The 19,470-nt window shown below is 46.5% G+C and overlaps 2 protein-coding genes across 2 annotated transcripts; one reads left to right on the forward strand and one right to left on the reverse strand.

Annotated features, from left to right (window-relative positions):
* Positions 1-2,780: 2,780 nt before the first annotated feature.
* Positions 2,781-6,515, forward strand: LOC106493725 (C-C chemokine receptor type 8-like). Its single transcript, XM_013953863.2, has 2 exons — positions 2,781-2,834; positions 5,436-6,515. Exons 1-2 carry the CDS (start codon positions 2,781-2,783, stop codon positions 6,513-6,515), a joined length of 1,134 nt encoding a protein of 377 aa, XP_013809317.2.
* An 8,472-nt stretch (positions 6,516-14,987) lies between these two features.
* On the reverse strand, positions 14,988-18,905 carry LOC106488989 (C-C chemokine receptor type 8-like). Its single transcript, XM_013948104.1, has 2 exons — positions 18,852-18,905; positions 14,988-16,250 (listed from the first exon to the last, which is right to left on the reverse strand). Exons 1-2 carry the CDS (start codon positions 18,903-18,905, stop codon positions 14,988-14,990), a joined length of 1,317 nt encoding a protein of 438 aa, XP_013803558.1.
* Between the last annotated feature and the right edge of the window lie 565 nt (positions 18,906-19,470).

The following is a 19,470-nucleotide window of genomic DNA, read 5'->3' on the forward strand; positions in this document are numbered from 1 at the left end:
CCCCTCTGGCCTTCTGCGAAGGGGTCACTGAGCAGCTCCGTGGCAAGTCTGTGCCAAGGGCTTCTTGAACATGACTCAGTTCTGCCCCTCGGCTGACCACAACCGCAGGCATCTCCAGTACATCCCCTCTGACCATCTTCCCTCCCTCCACTCCTGCTGGCTGTGAGCACAGTGGGCAGAGAAGAGGAGCAGACCATCTCACACAGACAAACAGTACAAATCATCCTGCTTCTTCTGCTCGTATGAAAGGAAGGAAAGAAAGCAAAATTTGCAAGCCAAGTTGAGTGTGCCCCCCACATCTTCCCCTCTACCTGCTAATGGAGGGGAAGCAATGGGGAACTCCGACTCTGTCCCCAGTTTGCCAGGCCTTGTTCATCTCCTCGACCCACCACAGCCATTGCCCTGGCGCTGGTGTCTACGGATGGAAAGTGGGAAGAAAACATTCACCAGCTGTTAAGGGGCAAGAAAACAGCTGATCAAGATTGGCAACTGGCCTTGACATCGTTACCGGAAGAGGGCTGCTCAACAGATCTGGGTTTGTCCACATCCTACCTAGTACTGGAAGCAGGACTGCCTCTGCCCTGAAGAGTTGCTCCACGTCATTTTGATTAATGCTCAGGTTAACCCTGGAGGTCTTGGCGCTCATGCTGAGCCCTGTAACCATTCCTGCACTTGCTTGGCTTGGCCAGGATTATCCTCCCTGCTAGGGAAGTCTGTACTCTGCTCTCACCCTGTCGGAACAACTTAGCGTTTGGGAACAAGACCCATTTCCTCACTCACTGCTCTTGCGTACGAGAGGTGCTGCGTTCTGATAGCTGGTTTGCAAACACTTGGTGACACGAACATGTCTTTGCCTTGCTGGGTATTGTGGTAAAAGCTGATGCTGAGCTAAACACAACTGAGAACACTTTTATGATTTCCCAGTTGTCTCTACTAAACTGTGGCTGGGCCCTCTCCTTCTTTCTTTCTTTCTTTCTTTCTTTCTTTCTTGTTCATCATCACATGCTGCATGTGCATTCACATCATGAGATCAACTTTTTGTCTGAAGCACTTTTCAGAATAAACCATTTATTTGCATCTCCATCTTCCTAATCTTTATTTCCCTTCCTCCTGACACTGTAACAGTACCTCAGTGAGCCAAAAGAGTGGGCACAAGAGGCAGCATTATATAAGCTCAGTTTTCCAACGATATTCTCAACTCTGCGCATGAACTCCCTCATCAGGATTTTAGGAGGCCATTGCACTGCCACTTTTGCTGGCGGCGACAAATGTCATCAATGCTAACAAAGCTAGGAAGGCCTTTGAAGGTTTTTGAGGTAGGAAATTAGGGCCTGTGCCAAAAGGTTTCCCTCCCCCGCAACATGAAATGGCCTCACAGGACAACTGACTAGTCAGGGTAGGGATAGCGGTACCTCACTGCAAAGCAGGATGCCCTGTACAGGGTTGTTCAGCTCAGCAGTGGCCATACTCAGACCAGCAGACAGGAGGAGTGTGGGGGGCAGAGAGTGTGACATCCAGTCTGGGCGGCCGAGTTGCTCTGCGTGTGCGGGGGACATCTGCACCCTGGACAGTTCTTGTGCCACGTGGTGGGACATGATGGGGAAGGAGTCAGCAGCTGGTGTGGGCCTTTGCCCCTGTCGAGAGTTCAGCCATGTCACAGCCCAGGATTGGTCTCCCTGCATGTGCTGCTCTTCGGGGCTGTGGGCACCTCAGTGGTAACGAATCATGCTGGCTGAAGTGCACACTATCAGCCAGGGCTGCATCCTGCCTGGCAGGGAGGTTTCCTAGGGACGTCTTCAGGAACAACAATACTTAAGGAGATAACACAGCAAACACTGCCCTTTGCTTTGTAATATTGTTCTTTTCCATGTATTTTGTACTACGTGAGAAGTCTGTCACAGCTACTCACACCAGCATTACTTTGGCATTTACCGGTTGAACTACTAGCTAAAAAGCACATCCGTCTCATTTAGCAAATTCCAACAAGCTGTAGAACAGAAAAAGTGTTGCGTCAGGACTGGGGCCAAGCAGGTAAACTAGTCAGCAAAGTCTGGAAATCAACAGCATATGACTGCTATTCACACCTTCACTTCATTGTTAGTCTCCAAGAGCATCCAACATGGTATTTGTTTTGAGAAGGAAGAGTGATGCAATCATTTTCCTTGAATATTCACACATGTATGTGTGTGTCAGGGCAGAGGGGGTGTTCTTCCAAGGAAAAATGTCAAAGTAAAACTGATATCCTTTCTCATCACTGCCTATTGGCACTGTTGGGCCATCAGTCACAGACATCTTGACCAAAAATCCTTGGGCTACAAAAGAAGGAGTCATGCTTCCCCTCCCTTAACAAATTGGGGCTGCAGAGCAGAGTCTGCAGATAAAGTTGGTGGAATCAGGTGAGGCAGGGGGCACTTTGCAAGTGCATGGTGCAAATTGCAAGTCTATTCCTTTGACATTCTTATTCTTGTTCAATAAGTAAAATGACATACTGATCTTCAGAGGATGAACCTGATGCAGGTTTCTGTTTCCTTAGTTTCAACTGATGATAAGCTCTTTGGTTTGTGGTTGCTATAGGTCTTTAATACGATACGTAACACATAAAGGAAGAGGCAGTTTGTGACTAGCTGCTGTTATGGTGCAGATCTTCGCTATCAATTGGCATTGAAAGAAACCCAAGTTGAGGTAAATACTGCCAGGATGCATGAAGATATACTCACCTCTCAAAAAATGGTGTTATAAAGACATTTCTTTTGATACTCATTCAGACACAGTGTTGGATTATGGATGAGAACCTGACATACCTGCTGGCTGGAGAAAGCCTGGAGAACTTGGAGGTGAGTCATACCCAGCTAGGCTGCTACCCTGCTAGCTGAGTAGGGGCACATCTAGTGTTCCTTCTCTGCTGTGATATCTAGTTCTGCTGTGATATCTAGTCCTGCTAGTGGCAGCTAGGGTTTAAAAGAAATCAATGTGATCATTGTTCTCTGGAAAGAAATAGTGTGTGAAAATATCTTTCACTGATAAAACTGTGTGTCAAAGACACCCATTATAGTAGAGAAAATACTGGGTAGTTAAAAAAAAAAGATACTGGAGATATCTAATGGAGACAGTGTCCTGAACAGTGGATGAATACGGTGTCACTAATGTTGTTTAGCACTGTTTGTCATCATGGGTTGACTTTAGGTTGACATTGTCGCTGTTTAGTTACTAAGAAGGGCCAGGAAGTAGGGAAGCAGGGTGTACCTACTGCTGGGTGGATTTTGACAGGTGCCAGGGCTGAATTAAGATTAGAACTGCTGATACTGACAGGGTCCGGTTTATGTGCTTCTGCCCCCCTGGCATTTGGTTCTTCTTTACTGTTTATTCACTTCTGGGCTCTCTGGAAAAGCTGTCTATTTTGAAGATATAAATGTATTCAGTTCAGCTGATCCTGGCAACCAAGCTCTTTTACACCTGGTGATTCAGACACTCTCTAGTCACCACTTGAGAAGGGGCCCCCAATTACACCAGTCTCATTTCCCAGGGAAGCAAAACTGCAGCACCTGTGCAGACCTGACTTTGGAGGCTCCTGACTGCAGGCAGCTGCCAACACATCAGTGTGTCTGAAGATCAGGCTCTTGCTTCATGCAGGGCTTCAACCCCTGTCCTCTGAACTGTCATACTTTCAGAGGGAAAAGGCTGCCACACCAGAGGACAGCACAGCCTTTAAGCCCTCTTCTTAGTCCTGGTTCAGCCTCTGTCTCTTACTGACACGAGCAGGACACTGCTCCTGCTAGCAGGAGCTCTGCTGTGGCCACCCGGGCCAGCAGGAGCTGCCTTCCTGCAGCCCAGGGTAAAATGGCCAGGGGCAACCCAGAGGCATCTTATGAAGGCACCTCTTGCAGTGTACGGGGAGACGGCACAGGAGGCTCTCCAGTCTCCTTCCTCAACAGAGTCCTTCCCTTGTGCCTGTCCCTGGAAAGGAATGGGGGGCACGAGAATGCCCAAGAGCTACAGGTGCCCCCAGTGCCCCCTAAGCCCACAGGGTGCTGAAGCATCTTAAACAGCAGCAGAGCTCTTGCAGGCTCCTTCGTGGTCTGGTGCTGGTGAGAAACTGAGGGCTGCAGCCAGCACTTCTCAGTGGCTGCCTCCAAGGACAACCAGAGCAGAGACACTGCTGAAATGCACAGGCTGATACCTGGGACTCTGCTCTCTCAGTGTTAGGCTCTGAAATCAGCCCAGCCTGACTGCAGAGTCAGGCACATGCTCGCCCCTTGCAACTGGCTGGATGCTGAGCTGAGGTCTTTATTGCAGAAAAACAGAAAAACAAAATCACTTTTTACACAGATGGGCATGCCTGATCTTTGCTTCAGAAACTCAGAAATCCAGCCATCCCTGTTACCTGAATAAAGGCCTGGTGGGAATCAGCCGCTGCAAATAGCTGGTTGTTTGGGCAGTTGCAGAGAGAGGACAAGGCTTTTGCTGGGGAGAAGGGGCAGAAGCAATCGAGCAGTTTTGCTCTTTAGGAAATCATCACTTGGACTACAGCTGCAAATGCTGCAAATGCACTTGTGATGTGCACAACCCACTTGTGAACTGTAGCTGCTGGTACCTTTACAACTGAAAACCTATTTTAACAATGCTAGGAGCCTCTGAAAAAGTGACTTGTCACACTGTGGGCTATTTCTGGCACTCAGTAACTAAAAGTAGAGCTTTTCTGGAGGTCAGAGTTCATGTGTGTATTCCTCCCTGAACACTGCTCCCTTTCTCCTTTCTGAAGAATAACGTGGAATACAACCACAAAACCTTTGGCAGGGAGCTCTCAGCACACTGACTGTGTCCATCTTGGTACTGGTTTGATGATGCTCCTTGGCTCCAGCCCCACTTCCTAACAACCTCCACTGGGACTGCAGGCACAGTGCTGGCAACCCTACAGAGAGCAGGCTGGTGGGTTACTGGTAACCTCTGCTTTCCCACAGCAGCTGAGTTTTCCTTGATCTTCCCTATCCCCTCCTCTGCAACAGCCTTATCCTGGCAGGGAGGACTGGCCGGTGATATTCACTCCTTGTTTGCACTCTACCGGCCTGGACAAGGCGAAACCCCAAATGTGTGCTAAGAATAGACTCTGACTCCATACAGACTTCCAGGCAGATCAAGCACAGTGCATTTCTCAGTCCTATATATAGCAAGTAGACCCCAGCTTCTTGCATCTGCAGACAATGTGCAGGAAAGAAAGACTTTCTTTTTCAGAGATTTCCTGCATCATTATTTTCATTGGGGAAGCAGGAATGTGAGAAGAGTGTTTAGCTAGTCTTTAGCTACAACATGAAACAACTCACAGAAGAGGAACTCCATGTCTCCTCAAGTGCTTTGGTATGAGCTGAATTGTACCTAATATATCTACTAAGAATTTAAGTTGTGATACGTGTCTCATGAAATTATTTGTCCTTAAACAGGTAGATTACCCATCACCAACATTTAATTCCTCTGCACCTTATGATGGCGGTTTCCTCTACCCTGACATGGACATCAGCTGTGGTCTTGAAAATATTTCATCATTTGTATCTACATTTTTTCCAGTGCTGTACAGCATATTGTTTGTGACAGGTCTCATGGGAAATGCTTTGGTTGTTTGGGTCTTAATAGTCTTCAAGAAAATCAATACCATGACTGATGTGTATCTGCTGAACCTCGCCATCTCAGATCTCCTCTTTGTCTTCTCCCTCCCCTTCTTGGTTCAGTACTCCATAGTGGGCCAGTGGACTTTTGGAAATGCAATGTGTAAAATAATCAGTTCTGCTTACTTCATTGGTTTCTACAGCAGCGCATTCTTCATAACCATCATGAGCATCGACAGGTACTTGGCCATTGTCCGATCTGTGTATGCTCTGCAGGTTCGGACCACCGCACATGGGATACTTACAAGCCTGGTCCTTTGGGCGGTAGCCGTTTTAGCATCAGCACCAGCCTTCCTTTTTTTCCAGGAAGAGGATGATAACAACAGAACTATATGCATCCCGCATTATCCCGACAGTAACAATGGCTGGAAGATCTTTTCTAATTTCGAAGTCAGTGTCTTGGGCTGGCTGATCCCCCTTGGCATCCTCATTTTCTGCTACTACAGCATCTTGAAAAACCTGCAGAAGTGCCAAACTCAGAACAAATACAAAGCAACGAAGCTCGTGTTCATTGTTGTCACTGTGTTCTTCCTTTTCTGGACCCCCATCAACATTGTGCTTTTCCTGGACTCTCTGAAGAATATGTATATCATAGATGACTGTCACGCAAGCCAAAGGCTAGCTCTAGCTGTAGAGCTGGCCGAGGCGTTCTCCTTCATCCACTGCTGCCTCAACCCAGTCATCTATGCTTTTGTGGGTGAGAAGTTCAAGAAGTATGTCTGTGAGGCTTTCGGAAAACATGCACGGTTCCTACTGATCTGCAAAGACTACAGGACTTTCAGTGGGCACAGCTTTGACAAGCGTTCCTCTCTGCACCCAGCATCCTCACAGTCTTCCTTCATTGATACTGTCTTATAGATCAGGAAATCAAAAAATTTCATCCTGAATGGGTGACCTGAAGGTGAGAATTTCTGCCAGCTATTTAGTTAATATAGTCTTCATGTTGCTTTTGGAGAAGTTGTTTCAGTAATGCCCCAGCAAGAATGGGAAACCTTACAGTACTAGAGCAATGGATATCATTGCTTGATATTCTTTGATACTGTTCTAATAGGGAACCTCACAGACATTACTCTTCTGAAATACTGTCTTGTGGGTAGCAAATGGGAATGAAAACTTCAAACCTAGAAAATAATATCAAGCAGCTTTTCACCCATCCCTCTGCCCACCAGCTGAATGGTTTATCAATGGAGATTTTTTTCTCCTTTTCAGCTGAGCACAGGAGTGTTCAGGCCTTGAGGCACTGTGTGGACAACCTTTTAGGATATGAGATATGAGAAAAGTTGAAGGAGCTGCTTAAACCTGCTCTTACCATGGTTTCCTTTGGGGTTCTTACTTTTTAGCTTCTTCCTGAAGGCTGTATACCCCTTTCCTGTGACACTTCCTGCCATGTCTGCTTTGTGAAGGGGAGGCCAAAATTACAGGCAGACTCCCTCACTGCCTGGGCAACACAGAGAACTCCATCCAGCCTCTCCAGCTCAGGGCACAGAGGTCTCAAAGATCCCTAAAGAAATCATGACATAGGCATCAAAGGAGAGGGAGGAGGCAGCCTCTCTTATTAGCCATGAAGTGAGGGAGTTCATCAAGGACTTGTTACAGAGCTTGTAGCATCTTCTGTCCCAAAGGAAGATGTTAGATGTGCTGTTGAAACAATTAACTCTCCCCCAAGGAATTGTCATTAGTTTGCACAATAATAAGGTAAACAGTTGTTGATAACCGCACAAAGATTGAAAGACATTGCCCTCCTAGGTGCCACGGTAACACAAAGGGTAATAGCTGGGGAGCTCACAGAGCCTGGCATTTCTGGCAGCTCCCTGGGCTCCTGGGCTACCAGGGTTTTGAAGTCATAGCCTAGAAATGATTGTTTTAGACAGCTGCTGGTAGACTGTGGGTATCTTAAGAAAAAACACTTATGGGAATGAACATGTGCCCCTAAGTATAAGTGGAGAAATAGTTACCTGAAGAAAGAGCTGAAGAGTGGAAAAATACTAAGTGTGTGCTGAGACCTGTAAGAACTGTATGTAAAAGCTTCCTGGGGACTGACTGGCTGGTAAGCTGTGGGCCAAAGAGGTGGTTGGCCTCCAGCAGAGCCCTGACCCACCAGGGGAAGGGCTGGGTGTTCTGCTGAATGCCCAAAACAGAATGGAGAGAGAAACAAACAGCAGTACTGCACAAACATCCTGTAACTCAGATGGTATCTAAAGCAGATGGCAGTGGCTGATTTGAGTGACCAGAGGCATCAGAAATGTATAAAATCCGGACAACACTGAAAACCTATGAGGGAACTGTTTTGCTCTAAGCAACTGAGGCACCAGTATGATCTCCACTTTGAGCATACAGCTGGGGTTGACTTCTCAGTTACTGTTCCAGCTCAGTAACTATGAATGAATGATTTACACATGAATGGATACCCATGCATATATATATACACACACATATATGTGTATATACATATATGCATACATGCATATATAGATATATGTATGTATGTATGCATGTATGTTTACATATACAAACACTGATGGATCAAATACAATGCTATTCTGAAACTTTTGGTCCTGGTCTACTTCTCCCTGCAAGATATCACAACATTTTAATTTTTATAATGCAGATACTGCATGCAGTACAATTCCACAGTCCTTGCACCTCAGGAACTTTACTATTTTTTCATTAATTCTTTCAGCTTGTGCATTTTCTTCTGTTCTGGACAATTCTACAAAACTGACAATTCCTCCATCTCCCTCTTCCCTCTCTCCCCCCCCTCCACAAACCTCATAGTAAACTATCTTTTATTCTAGAACTTGAACTCATTATAAGTCTGCCTCCATTCTATTCCCACACATACTGAATACTCTTGGGCTTACTTCCTAGAGCAGAGCAGAACAAAACATAAAATACAGTTCCGTTAAACTTTTTCTTCAGATTCAGATTCAGATTTTCTTCAGATAGGATTTACTATTTTAACAAGTACTAGTATTTGCAATCTGCAGGATACAACATTTTGCAAGAACAGGCTAGTAGCGGTATGTGTAGAAATAAATGCTCCATCATGTGGACCACAACACATTCTCCAAATTCTAAAGCAAAGGCTGTGAACAAAGGAAAAGGTTCAACTTCTTTCTAGATCACAGCAGCAAGATCTTCGACGGGAAGTCAGGCTCAGCACTACAGCTCCTACCATTTAGTTGCCTTGCCACCCTGGCGCATTCTTGCGACTTTTTTGATAACCAGGCTCTTTTTGTATATGTAAACACTCAGATGCCTAAGAATGGGATCCACAGAAATTAAGGACAATGCCAAAGGACAGTGTGCAGGAGGACAATACCAGGTATTTCCTTCCACTGGAGATTCACAGCATGTGCCATCTAGATCAGACTTTTCCCTCCTGAAACATGAAAGGTGACAACAATTTTTGGAGCCCCTTTTTCATCCGCAGACCTGGTCTGCAGTCCTTCTGTAGCTGTTTAGGGGCAGGAATTTGAACCCGTATACAAGCTGGCAAGAGAATGGCCACTCCCCAGGGCTGCTGAATGCGTCTGCTAAGGAATACCTCTTTTCAGAGATTTCATTGGGTTATTGCGTAACTACTGGAGCAAGGGCTTCCCTATGATGGCTGAAAACCAGGACATTGTGCAGCCACCCTCCTTCCCCTCTCTCACGGCCAGGCAGCGTTCAGCTGCGGCCACTGGACTGATGGACTGAGTCCGTGCGGCAGTAAATGCCCATGCGCCCTCCCTCAGTTCTGTTTGGGGTTTTAGAAGACGTCTTTGCCCTCAACAGCTAAGTCGTGACACCCAAGAAGAGCATACGGGGCCGCGGGGTGGGGGTACTGGGTCGCCCTGGCTGCCCGCCGCGTCCAGGGCCCTGAAGCAGCGGGGCGGGCACAGGCGGCACCAGCCCAGGCGGTGGCTGGGCGCAAGGTGCCGTCGCCCGCTGGCCATTGGGGACGGTTTGCGCCCCGGCTAGGGGAGATACTGGCGCAGGCGCAGAGAGCGCGGCGGGGCAGCATGGGCGCGGGGTCCGTTGGCGCTGGCCGTTGGTGGTGGCCGTTGGTGGGCGCGGCGCGGCGGGTCCGGCCGGTTCAGCCGCCCCCTGGGAAGCCTCGCCACTGTTTCGGGGCCGCAGTCCTGCCGCCGTCGCCCTTATGTGTGGCGTGGCATGGTGTGGCGTGACGTGGCATGGTGTGAGGAGGAACTGCTCACTTATCAGAGCTTGGGGGGACTTGGCAGCTACTTCCATGCTCTCAGAAGAAGAGCAGCTTCAAAAGACAAAAAGAAGAAGAAGAAGAAAAAGCTTCCAAGCTTTATTTAAGCATTCAGCTGTGGCAAGGAGAGGGGGCAGGGACGGGACTGGCTACTTAAGACTATTTTCAGGGTTTGAAATCCTCATTCCTATTTCCTATCCGCAAGATACAGTATTTCACAAGAAGCTGTTTTTCTCTCTCGGGGCATGTCTTTTCCAAGTTACACAGGTGATACAATTCAGTATACACATTACACTGTAGGATTTAATGGTTTTCTTCTGACAGAAGAAAAACAGTAGGGGGATTCTGCACTATTGACTTACAGAAAAAAAAAAATCTTCCTTTCACAGCACAGGTTACAAGTTCTTCCACGAGTAGCTCAAGTAGTCATTTAATTTGCATCATCAGGTTACTGCAGAAAAACAGCAGTCCCTTCAAAACTGCAGAATAACAGGAAATGCAAAACTATTTCCATCTCTTCTCACTCACCTACGCTCCCTCCCTGCACAGGTAGTCCTTGTGCCAAGCAGCTTCAGAGTGGCTCACCAGAGTCACCTAGAAAATACCCAGCTGGTTTGAACTGTCTAGTGACACAATATTATTTGGCAGGAAGTGGAGGCAGTTTCTCCATTTCTTAATAGATGTTTGAAGGTAGGTGTTTGAAGGAGGTGTTAGAATTGCCCAGTGCTGCCAGATGAGTGGGGTCTGGGACTGGCTGGCTATAATGAGTGTTGACTGCAGGTGCATTGAAAAACGTGTCTTCGATCTGTGGGTGTCTCCTGACTTGTCAAATGCATACACCCTCAATTTCTACTTTTCCCCCAGCCACCTCTGTTCACTGACACAGATCAGACACAAAAAGTGATCTTGAGAAACAAAATTTCTTGCATTTGTGCATAAATAAAAACTGTTCTTGTTTTACTTGGTCCATGCCTACCCTTTCCATTTTACCCACAAATTTGGTCAATGCAGCCCTTGTTCAGCCCCTTGTCTGCACAAGCATTTCAAGATTTGTGTTCAGATGTGAAATGGCCAGCGCATCCAATAGCATGGAATAAGCCCTATTCATGCCAATGTGTGGGGGAGGTTTTCCATTCAGAAGAAGCCTTTTTAAGAGAGAGAAATTAATCTACGGCCTACAACTGATTCAAACCATGTACATGAAATGTGAGATAATTCTTTCAGAGACATGTGTTTCTGAAGTTTTACAGAAAATCAGACCTCCCTCCCAGGGATCACATTAGGCAGCTGATGACTTGCTCTTTTGAAGCCCAGCAGTATTCATGATCTGTTCTTAGGCTGTGCTTCCAGAGAGTAGTTATTTTCAGATAGAAACAAATATAAACTGAAAAACTGTTTTATTCCATATTGTCAAAAAAAGGGGGGGTGGTGGAGGTGAAGCTTAGGCAAAGTCACCAAAATAAGATGTGTATTGATTACACTGAAGGTTGGGCGCAGAAGAGGAGTATATGAGAAGACAACAAGCTAGGATGTGCTTTTTCTTGATTCCGGGATCTACCGTAATTTTGGGTTACACCCTGAGGCTACAGTGAATGAGAACATTTTGAACTGTGTAGTATTCATTTGGGTTCCAAACAGTCATTTGGTTCATCCTGTGACAAAATGTACCACAGGACTCAGGAAACTGCTGGTTTCTATTAATGCACTAATGATAAAAGGTGTTAAGAGTAATCTCAAGTGAGACAAATGAGCACTGAAAGCATTCAAGCATTGAAAACGTCTCTGTGGTTCTACTGCAGCCTGGCCTTCTCTGGTCAGGTAGATTGGTAAATTCACTTCACTGCTCCTCCTGTGAGGCATCCTCCCCAGCTGTGAGCACCCATGTCCAGCATAAGTGGGCACATTTGACTTTAATTAAACTTTACATTTCTGTTCCTGATCAAGGTTCAATGCTCCTAGTCAGTAGCAACCTAGTTAGGAAGATGTTACACTACATGGAGGAACCGGAAGGTAGCAATCATTGCAGAATCAGCTCTCACCAAAGCTGTTTGTATTTTGCACCTGTGCAGAATAATTACTGTATACTCTCCTTAACTAGGCATAGCCTTGCAAAGGAAGAAGAACATTTAAGACTCCCTGAGTATCACTGTTGTGATGGGAGCAGGGAGCCTCTGGGCTGTCTCCCCTCTGTTGTTCAGCTTCCCAGAGATGCCTTGGCCATGGCTTCCTGGGCAGAATCCCTCCCTCTGGCAAACACTTGGCACTTCCAGCTCCCAGCCCAGCCCTTCCAGTTCAGCGAGACTCCTGCAGATGCTTGGTGAACTGCTGCCTTGATGTGGCTGTTTGGCTTTATGCGGGTTAATCCATCTGAGTTTGTCATTCTGCAGGGAGTGGAGTGCCTGAGCCTTGCCAACCACCCTGAAACTGCGCTTGGCTTTTCCAGCAAGCAAGAGGACTAGAGCAAAATCTGGTCTAAGTGACTGAAGGCAAGCTGAAGACACCAGCCCCTGCTGTCTGTGGTGTCAGACGCAGAAATATGAAACAATAATGTGCCTGACAGTTCCCCCCACCCCAGCCCTGAGCTGGTCTTGAGAGGTTGTTTGTGTCTTCAGCCCAGACCCAGGCATCCCACTGCTGCCCACACGCATCTGTGCTGCTCCCTAAGCTGAGACTGAGCTCTTTAAGCAAGCCTGTCCTTAACTCCAGCCTTCCCTGCATCTCTCAGGGGCAAACAATCTCCTTAACATACTCCCTCATAGCTCTTCCTCACATGGTGATTTTTTTCATCTCCTTCCTCAGAGCTCCCTTATCCCCAGCTGTGCTAACAATCTGCACAGAGTGCCCACATCTCTCTCTTATCTGATCCAGGCCTGTCACCTACTGCCAAAGTGTCCTTCCCTTGCACACAGGGTGCTGGGGAAGAGGTGTGTCATCACTCCAGTCAAGTAAATATAGTGTCATGCAGAAAGGGAACTCTTTCACTGGGTCAGTGGGAACTGAGAACACACGTTATCGGCTCTGGAGGGAGACTTGCTGTAGGAAAACCCTTGGGAAAGAGATAATCTTGTTCTGCTCCCCTCCTCCCCCACAACCAGGTGTGCTGAGTTTGTTGTGCCCAAAATATGACAATTTTTCCAATTGTTTTCATTGCTCTGCTGTATTAATAGCTGCATTCTTCAGTGTATGCTTACAGTGGAAAAATGACAAAGTGAAAGTACATCTTTGTTATATTTTATAAATTTAGAAATAAAATTAAACATGAGAAAAAGCCATCTTTGTAAAGTCTTTCACTTCTCTAGTGCCTAGTAGACTCTAAAGGGCATCTTTCCCCTACTGCTGCCTCAGACAAAGCCTTCCAGTGGGAAGGTGGGAGATGCTTTCTGCGGCACAAAGGATTCCTTGCCTGAGGCCCCTGGCTTCCCCCACTTGCAGTAACCAAACAGGGAGTCCAGAGCTGGAGCTAACCTGAGCTCTTCCTTGCAGCCCAGCTGCTCACAGCTGTTGCAGCTTCCTGCCTGTGAAGGTGAGACCCACATCTGGCCCCTGCATGGCCAGCAGGGCCTCCCCCATTTGACTGAGAGAGGGCAGGAACATCCCTGCAGATCTCAGAGCTACTTTCCCTTATGAAAGGGATGGGGAGGGGGCAGGACAAGCCTAGGAGCAGCCTGCTGCCACACCAGTGTGCGTGTGGAGACTGAGAGCACAGGAGAGCAGGAGGCATCTTCCTGCATTTGCACAGTTGGCAGAGCCCCGAGCTGAGGGGCCAGGAGGGTAATGCCAAATTGTAGAGTTGTCCCAGGAGCTGGAAGCAAGAAAAGCACCCAGCTGTTGAGGCTGGACCATTCTGCACAGAACTTACGCATGTTCACCTGCTTGGATAAAAGCTACCCATCACAATTTTTATATTGCTTCTGCTCACATCTGCTCTTCAGCTTTGTAGCCTGATCTTGTTTTTTTTCTTTTTCCTGAGGTGGTACAGGTTAAAAAGAATTCAGAATGGTGTTGGCACATTAAATATTCAGATAGTCTCTTGTTCTGGCTCAAGTGTGATGTCTTAAAACATGGAATACAAAGTCATAGTTACATTCAAGGTTAAACTGCTAAAATGTGTATTTGTTTTCTTTTGATTGACTGGTAGTATTTGTAAAATACAGAGTAGAAAGGAGCGGAATAAGTAAAAGCTGTGTTCCTAGAGAAAACATGCACATGCACAGTGTGACTCCCCTTACAGGTTCATGTGTAAGAGGCTGACCATGCCCGTGGTCTTTGGTCTCCTCTGTATTCTCCTGCATAGTATATCTATCATGTTTTCCAAATTAGAGGAACCCAGTTACTCTCTTAGGGGAGCATCAGGGAAAGAGCATGGCATTCAGTACTTTCAGAGTATTCAGATCAAATTAATTCTAGAGGGTTGCTGTGAGATGACCATGCACTGCCGATCATTTTGGTGTGTTTTCTGTGCTATATCAGTTTGAATAAATCAGCCGCATTATCCTTGCTTGAGGAGATACTTGCTTCCTAGAGACAGGCAGCCAAATGGCAGGAACTTTTTCCTGAAATAGATTATTATGTTCCATTCAAAAACATGTAAAATGACAGGGAAAATTATTCATTACACTCACCTGGGTATCACAAGAATCTTTTGATCCATTACATCTCTGTAACTCAGAATACAGAGAAGCTTTCGGAAGTAAAAAACAAAATAAAGTAGTGCTGCTGTATGTGCTACTTTATCAATGTCCAGCTCTCTTAAAGGATGATAGTATCTATTAGAAAGATGGAGTCCTAATGACACCCACTATGCTCTACAATTTATTCTACTTTGACCTCTCAGATGGAAAGGTCTTGAAGAGCTTCACTCATTCAGTGTTACAGTGGCATTAGGGGAGTTTGTATTATACAAATGTCACTCACTGCAAACCTGTGCAGCAGGTGTGGAATGGAAAGTACATGTTTAAGGATACACACCAGCAAAAAGTTGGATATATGAAGACATACTTGCTTACATGGTTGCTAAATCCCACAGCAAATAGTGTGAAATAAGATACAGTGTGTTGTTCCACATCTTTCACCTGTGAGCTACAGGATTGTCAACTGAGCACTGCTAATAACAGTCTCAACCTCCCCTTTCAAACTACTCCATGTGTAGCTTGCTCTGGCATGATACTGAAACATCTTTCCCAAGGCAAGGTGAAGGTTTTATAAGCTGAATCATTGGCAGAATTACTTGTTTTCAAGTCATTTAGCTCTTCACCTATTCGGTCCTCTGCATACAGTCTGGAAGGGAGCATGGGAGTTTTTAACTCCTTGCTCTGTAAGACAGTATCAATGAAGGAAGACTGTGAGGATGCTGGGTGCAGAGAGGAACGCTTGTCAAAGCTGTGCCCACTGAAAGTCCTGTAGTCTTTGCAGATCAGTAGGAACCGTGCATGTTTTCCGAAAGCCTCACAGACATACTTCTTGAACTTCTCACCCACAAAAGCATAGATGACTGGGTTGAGGCAGCAGTGGATGAAGGAGAACGCCTCGGCCAGCTCTACAGCTAGAGCTAGCCTTTGGCTTGCGTGACAGTCATCTATGATATACATATTCTTCAGAGAGTCCAGGAAAAGCACAATGTTGATGGGGGTCCAGAAAAGGAAGAACACAGTGACAACAATGAACACGAGCTTCGTTGCTTTGTATTTGTTCTGAGTTTGGCACTTCTGCAGGTTTTTCAAGATGCTGTAGTAGCAGAAAATGAGGATGCCAAGGGGGATCAGCCAGCCCAAGACACTGACTTCGAAATTAGAAAAGATCTTCCAGCCATTGTTACTGTCGGGATAATGCGGGATGCATATAGTTCTGTTGTTATCATCCTCTTCCTGGAAAAAAAGGAAGGCTGGTGCTGATGCTAAAACGGCTACCGCCCAAAGGACCAGGCTTGTAAGTATCCCATGTGCGGTGGTCCGAACCTGCAGAGCGTACACAGATCGGACAATGGCCAAGTACCTGTCGATGCTCATGATGGTTATGAAGAATGCGCTGCTGTAGAAACCAATGAAGTAAGCAGAACTGATTATTTTACACATTGCATTTCCAAAAGTCCACTGGCCCACTATGGAGTACTGAACCAAGAAGGGGAGGGAGAAGACAAAGAGGAGATCTGAGATGGCGAGGTTCAGCAGATACACATCAGTCATGGTATTGATTTTCTTGAAGACTATTAAGACCCAAACAACCAAAGCATTTCCCATGAGACCTGTCACAAACAATATGCTGTACAGCACTGGAAAAAATGTAGATACAAATGATGAAATATTTTCAAGACCACAGCTGATGTCCATGTCAGGGTAGAGGAAACCGCCATCATAAGGTGCAGAGGAATTAAATGTTGGTGATGGGTAATCTACCTGTTTAAGGACAAATAATTTCATGAGACACGTATCACAACTTAAATTCTTAGTAGATATATTAGGTACAATTCAGCTCATACCAAAGCACTTGAGGAGACATGGAGTTCCTCTTCTGTGAGTTGTTTCATGTTGTAGCTAAAGACTAGCTAAACACTCTTCTCACATTCCTGCTTCCCCAATGAAAATAATGATGCAGGAAATCTCTGAAAAAGAAAGTCTTTCTTTCCTGCACATTGTCTGCAGATGCAAGAAGCTGGGGTCTACTTGCTATATATAGGACTGAGAAATGCACTGTGCTTGATCTGCCTGGAAGTCTGTATGGAGTCAGAGTCTATTCTTAGCACACATTTGGGGTTTCGCCTTGTCCAGGCCGGTAGAGTGCAAACAAGGAGTGAATATCACCGGCCAGTCCTCCCTGCCAGGATAAGGCTGTTGCAGAGGAGGGGATAGGGAAGATCAAGGAAAACTCAGCTGCTGTGGGAAAGCAGAGGTTACCAGTAACCCACCAGCCTGCTCTCTGTAGGGTTGCCAGCACTGTGCCTGCAGTCCCAGTGGAGGTTGTTAGGAAGTGGGGCTGGAGCCAAGGAGCATCATCAAACCAGTACCAAGATGGACACAGTCAGTGTGCTGAGAGCTCCCTGCCAAAGGTTTTGTGGTTGTATTCCACGTTATTCTTCAGAAAGGAGAAAGGGAGCAGTGTTCAGGGAGGAATACACACATGAACTCTGACCTCCAGAAAAGCTCTACTTTTAGTTACTGAGTGCCAGAAATAGCCCACAGTGTGACAAGTCACTTTTTCAGAGGCTCCTAGCATTGTTAAAATAGGTTTTCAGTTGTAAAGGTACCAGCAGCTACAGTTCACAAGTGGGTTGTGCACATCACAAGTGCATTTGCAGCATTTGCAGCTGTAGTCCAAGTGATGATTTCCTAAAGAGCAAAACTGCTCGATTGCTTCTGCCCCTTCTCCCCAGCAAAAGCCTTGTCCTCTCTCTGCAACTGCCCAAACAACCAGCTATTTGCAGCGGCTGATTCCCACCAGGCCTTTATTCAGGTAACAGGGATGGCTGGATTTCTGAGTTTCTGAAGCAAAGATCAGGCATGCCCATCTGTGTAAAAAGTGATTTTGTTTTTCTGTTTTTCTGCAATAAAGACCTCAGCTCAGCATCCAGCCAGTTGCAAGGGGCGAGCATGTGCCTGACTCTGCAGTCAGGCTGGGCTGATTTCAGAGCCTAACACTGAGAGAGCAGAGTCCCAGGTATCAGCCTGTGCATTTCAGCAGTGTCTCTGCTCTGGTTGTCCTTGGAGGCAGCCACTGAGAAGTGCTGGCTGCAGCCCTCAGTTTCTCACCAGCACCAGACCACGAAGGAGCCTGCAAGAGCTCTGCTGCTGTTTAAGATGCTTCAGCACCCTGTGGGCTTAGGGGGCACTGGGGGCACCTGTAGCTCTTGGGCATTCTCGTGCCCCCCATTCCTTTCCAGGGACAGGCACAAGGGAAGGACTCTGTTGAGGAAGGAGACTGGAGAGCCTCCTGTGCCGTCTCCCCGTACACTGCAAGAGGTGCCTTCATAAGATGCCTCTGGGTTGCCCCTGGCCATTTTACCCTGGGCTGCAGGAAGGCAGCTCCTGCTGGCCCGGGTGGCCACAGCAGAGCTCCTGCTAGCAGGAGCAGTGTCCTGCTCGTGTCAGTAAGAGACAGAGGCTGAACCAGGACTAAGAAGAGGGCTTAAAGGCTGTGCTGTCCTCTGGTGTGGCAGCCTTTTCCCTCTGAAAGTATGACAGTTCAGAGGACAGGGGTTGAAGCCCTGCATGAAGCAAGAGCCTGATCTTCAGACACACTGATGTGTTGGCAGCTGCCTGCAGTCAGGAGCCTCCAAAGTCAGGTCTGCACAGGTGCTGCAGTTTTGCTTCCCTGGGAAATGAGACTGGTGTAATTGGGGGCCCCTTCTCAAGTGGTGACTAGAGAGTGTCTGAATCACCAGGTGTAAAAGAGCTTGGTTGCCAGGATCAGCTGAACTGAATACATTTATATCTTCAAAATAGACAGCTTTTCCAGAGAGCCCAGAAGTGAATAAACAGTAAAGAAGAACCAAATGCCAGGGGGGCAGAAGCACATAAACCGGACCCTGTCAGTATCAGCAGTTCTAATCTTAATTCAGCCCTGGCACCTGTCAAAATCCACCCAGCAGTAGGTACACCCTGCTTCCCTACTTCCTGGCCCTTCTTAGTAACTAAACAGCGACAATGTCAACCTAAAGTCAACCCATGATGACAAACAGTGCTAAACAACATTAGTGACACCGTATTCATCCACTGTTCAGGACACTGTCTCCATTAGATATCTCCAGTATCTTTTTTTTTTAACTACCCAGTATTTTCTCTACTATAATGGGTGTCTTTGACACACAGTTTTATCAGTGAAAGATATTTTCACACACTATTTCTTTCCAGAGAACAATGATCACATTGATTTCTTTTAAACCCTAGCTGCCACTAGCAGGACTAGATATCACAGCAGAACTAGATATCACAGCAGAGAAGGAACACTAGATGTGCCCCTACTCAGCTAGCAGGGTAGCAGCCTAGCTGGGTATGACTCACCTCCAAGTTCTCCAGGCTTTCTCCAGCCAGCAGGTATGTCAGGTTCTCATCCATAATCCAACACTGTGTCTGAATGAGTATCAAAAGAAATGTCTTTATAACACCATTTTTTGAGAGGTGAGTATATCTTCATGCATCCTGGCAGTATTTACCTCAACTTGGGTTTCTTTCAATGCCAATTGATAGCGAAGATCTGCACCATAACAGCAGCTAGTCACAAACTGCCTCTTCCTTTATGTGTTACGTATCGTATTAAAGACCTATAGCAACCACAAACCAAAGAGCTTATCATCAGTTGAAACTAAGGAAACAGAAACCTGCATCAGGTTCATCCTCTGAAGATCAGTATGTCATTTTACTTATTGAACAAGAATAAGAATGTCAAAGGAATAGACTTGCAATTTGCACCATGCACTTGCAAAGTGCCCCCTGCCTCACCTGATTCCACCAACTTTATCTGCAGACTCTGCTCTGCAGCCCCAATTTGTTAAGGGAGGGGAAGCATGACTCCTTCTTTTGTAGCCCAAGGATTTTTGGTCAAGATGTCTGTGACTGATGGCCCAACAGTGCCAATAGGCAGTGATGAGAAAGGATATCAGTTTTACTTTGACATTTTTCC

The sequence above is a fragment of the Apteryx mantelli genome, chromosome 2, assembly GCF_036417845.1.
Source record: "Apteryx mantelli isolate bAptMan1 chromosome 2, bAptMan1.hap1, whole genome shotgun sequence".
Taxonomy (NCBI): domain Eukaryota; kingdom Metazoa; phylum Chordata; class Aves; order Apterygiformes; family Apterygidae; genus Apteryx; species Apteryx mantelli.

Excerpts from the sequence above, each read along its gene's own strand:
- LOC106493725 (XM_013953863.2), top strand. The coding sequence starts at position 2,781 with ATGGATGAGAACCTGACATACCTGCTGGCTGGAGAAAGCCTGGAGAAC. Across the intron at positions 2,835-5,435 it reads AAAGCCTGGAGAACTTGGAG|GTAGATTACCCATCACCAAC; the intron begins GTGAGTCATACC and ends GTCCTTAAACAG.
- LOC106488989 (XM_013948104.1), bottom strand. The coding sequence starts at position 18,905 with ATGGATGAGAACCTGACATACCTGCTGGCTGGAGAAAGCCTGGAGAAC. Across the intron at positions 16,251-18,851 it reads AAAGCCTGGAGAACTTGGAG|GTAGATTACCCATCACCAAC; the intron begins GTGAGTCATACC and ends GTCCTTAAACAG.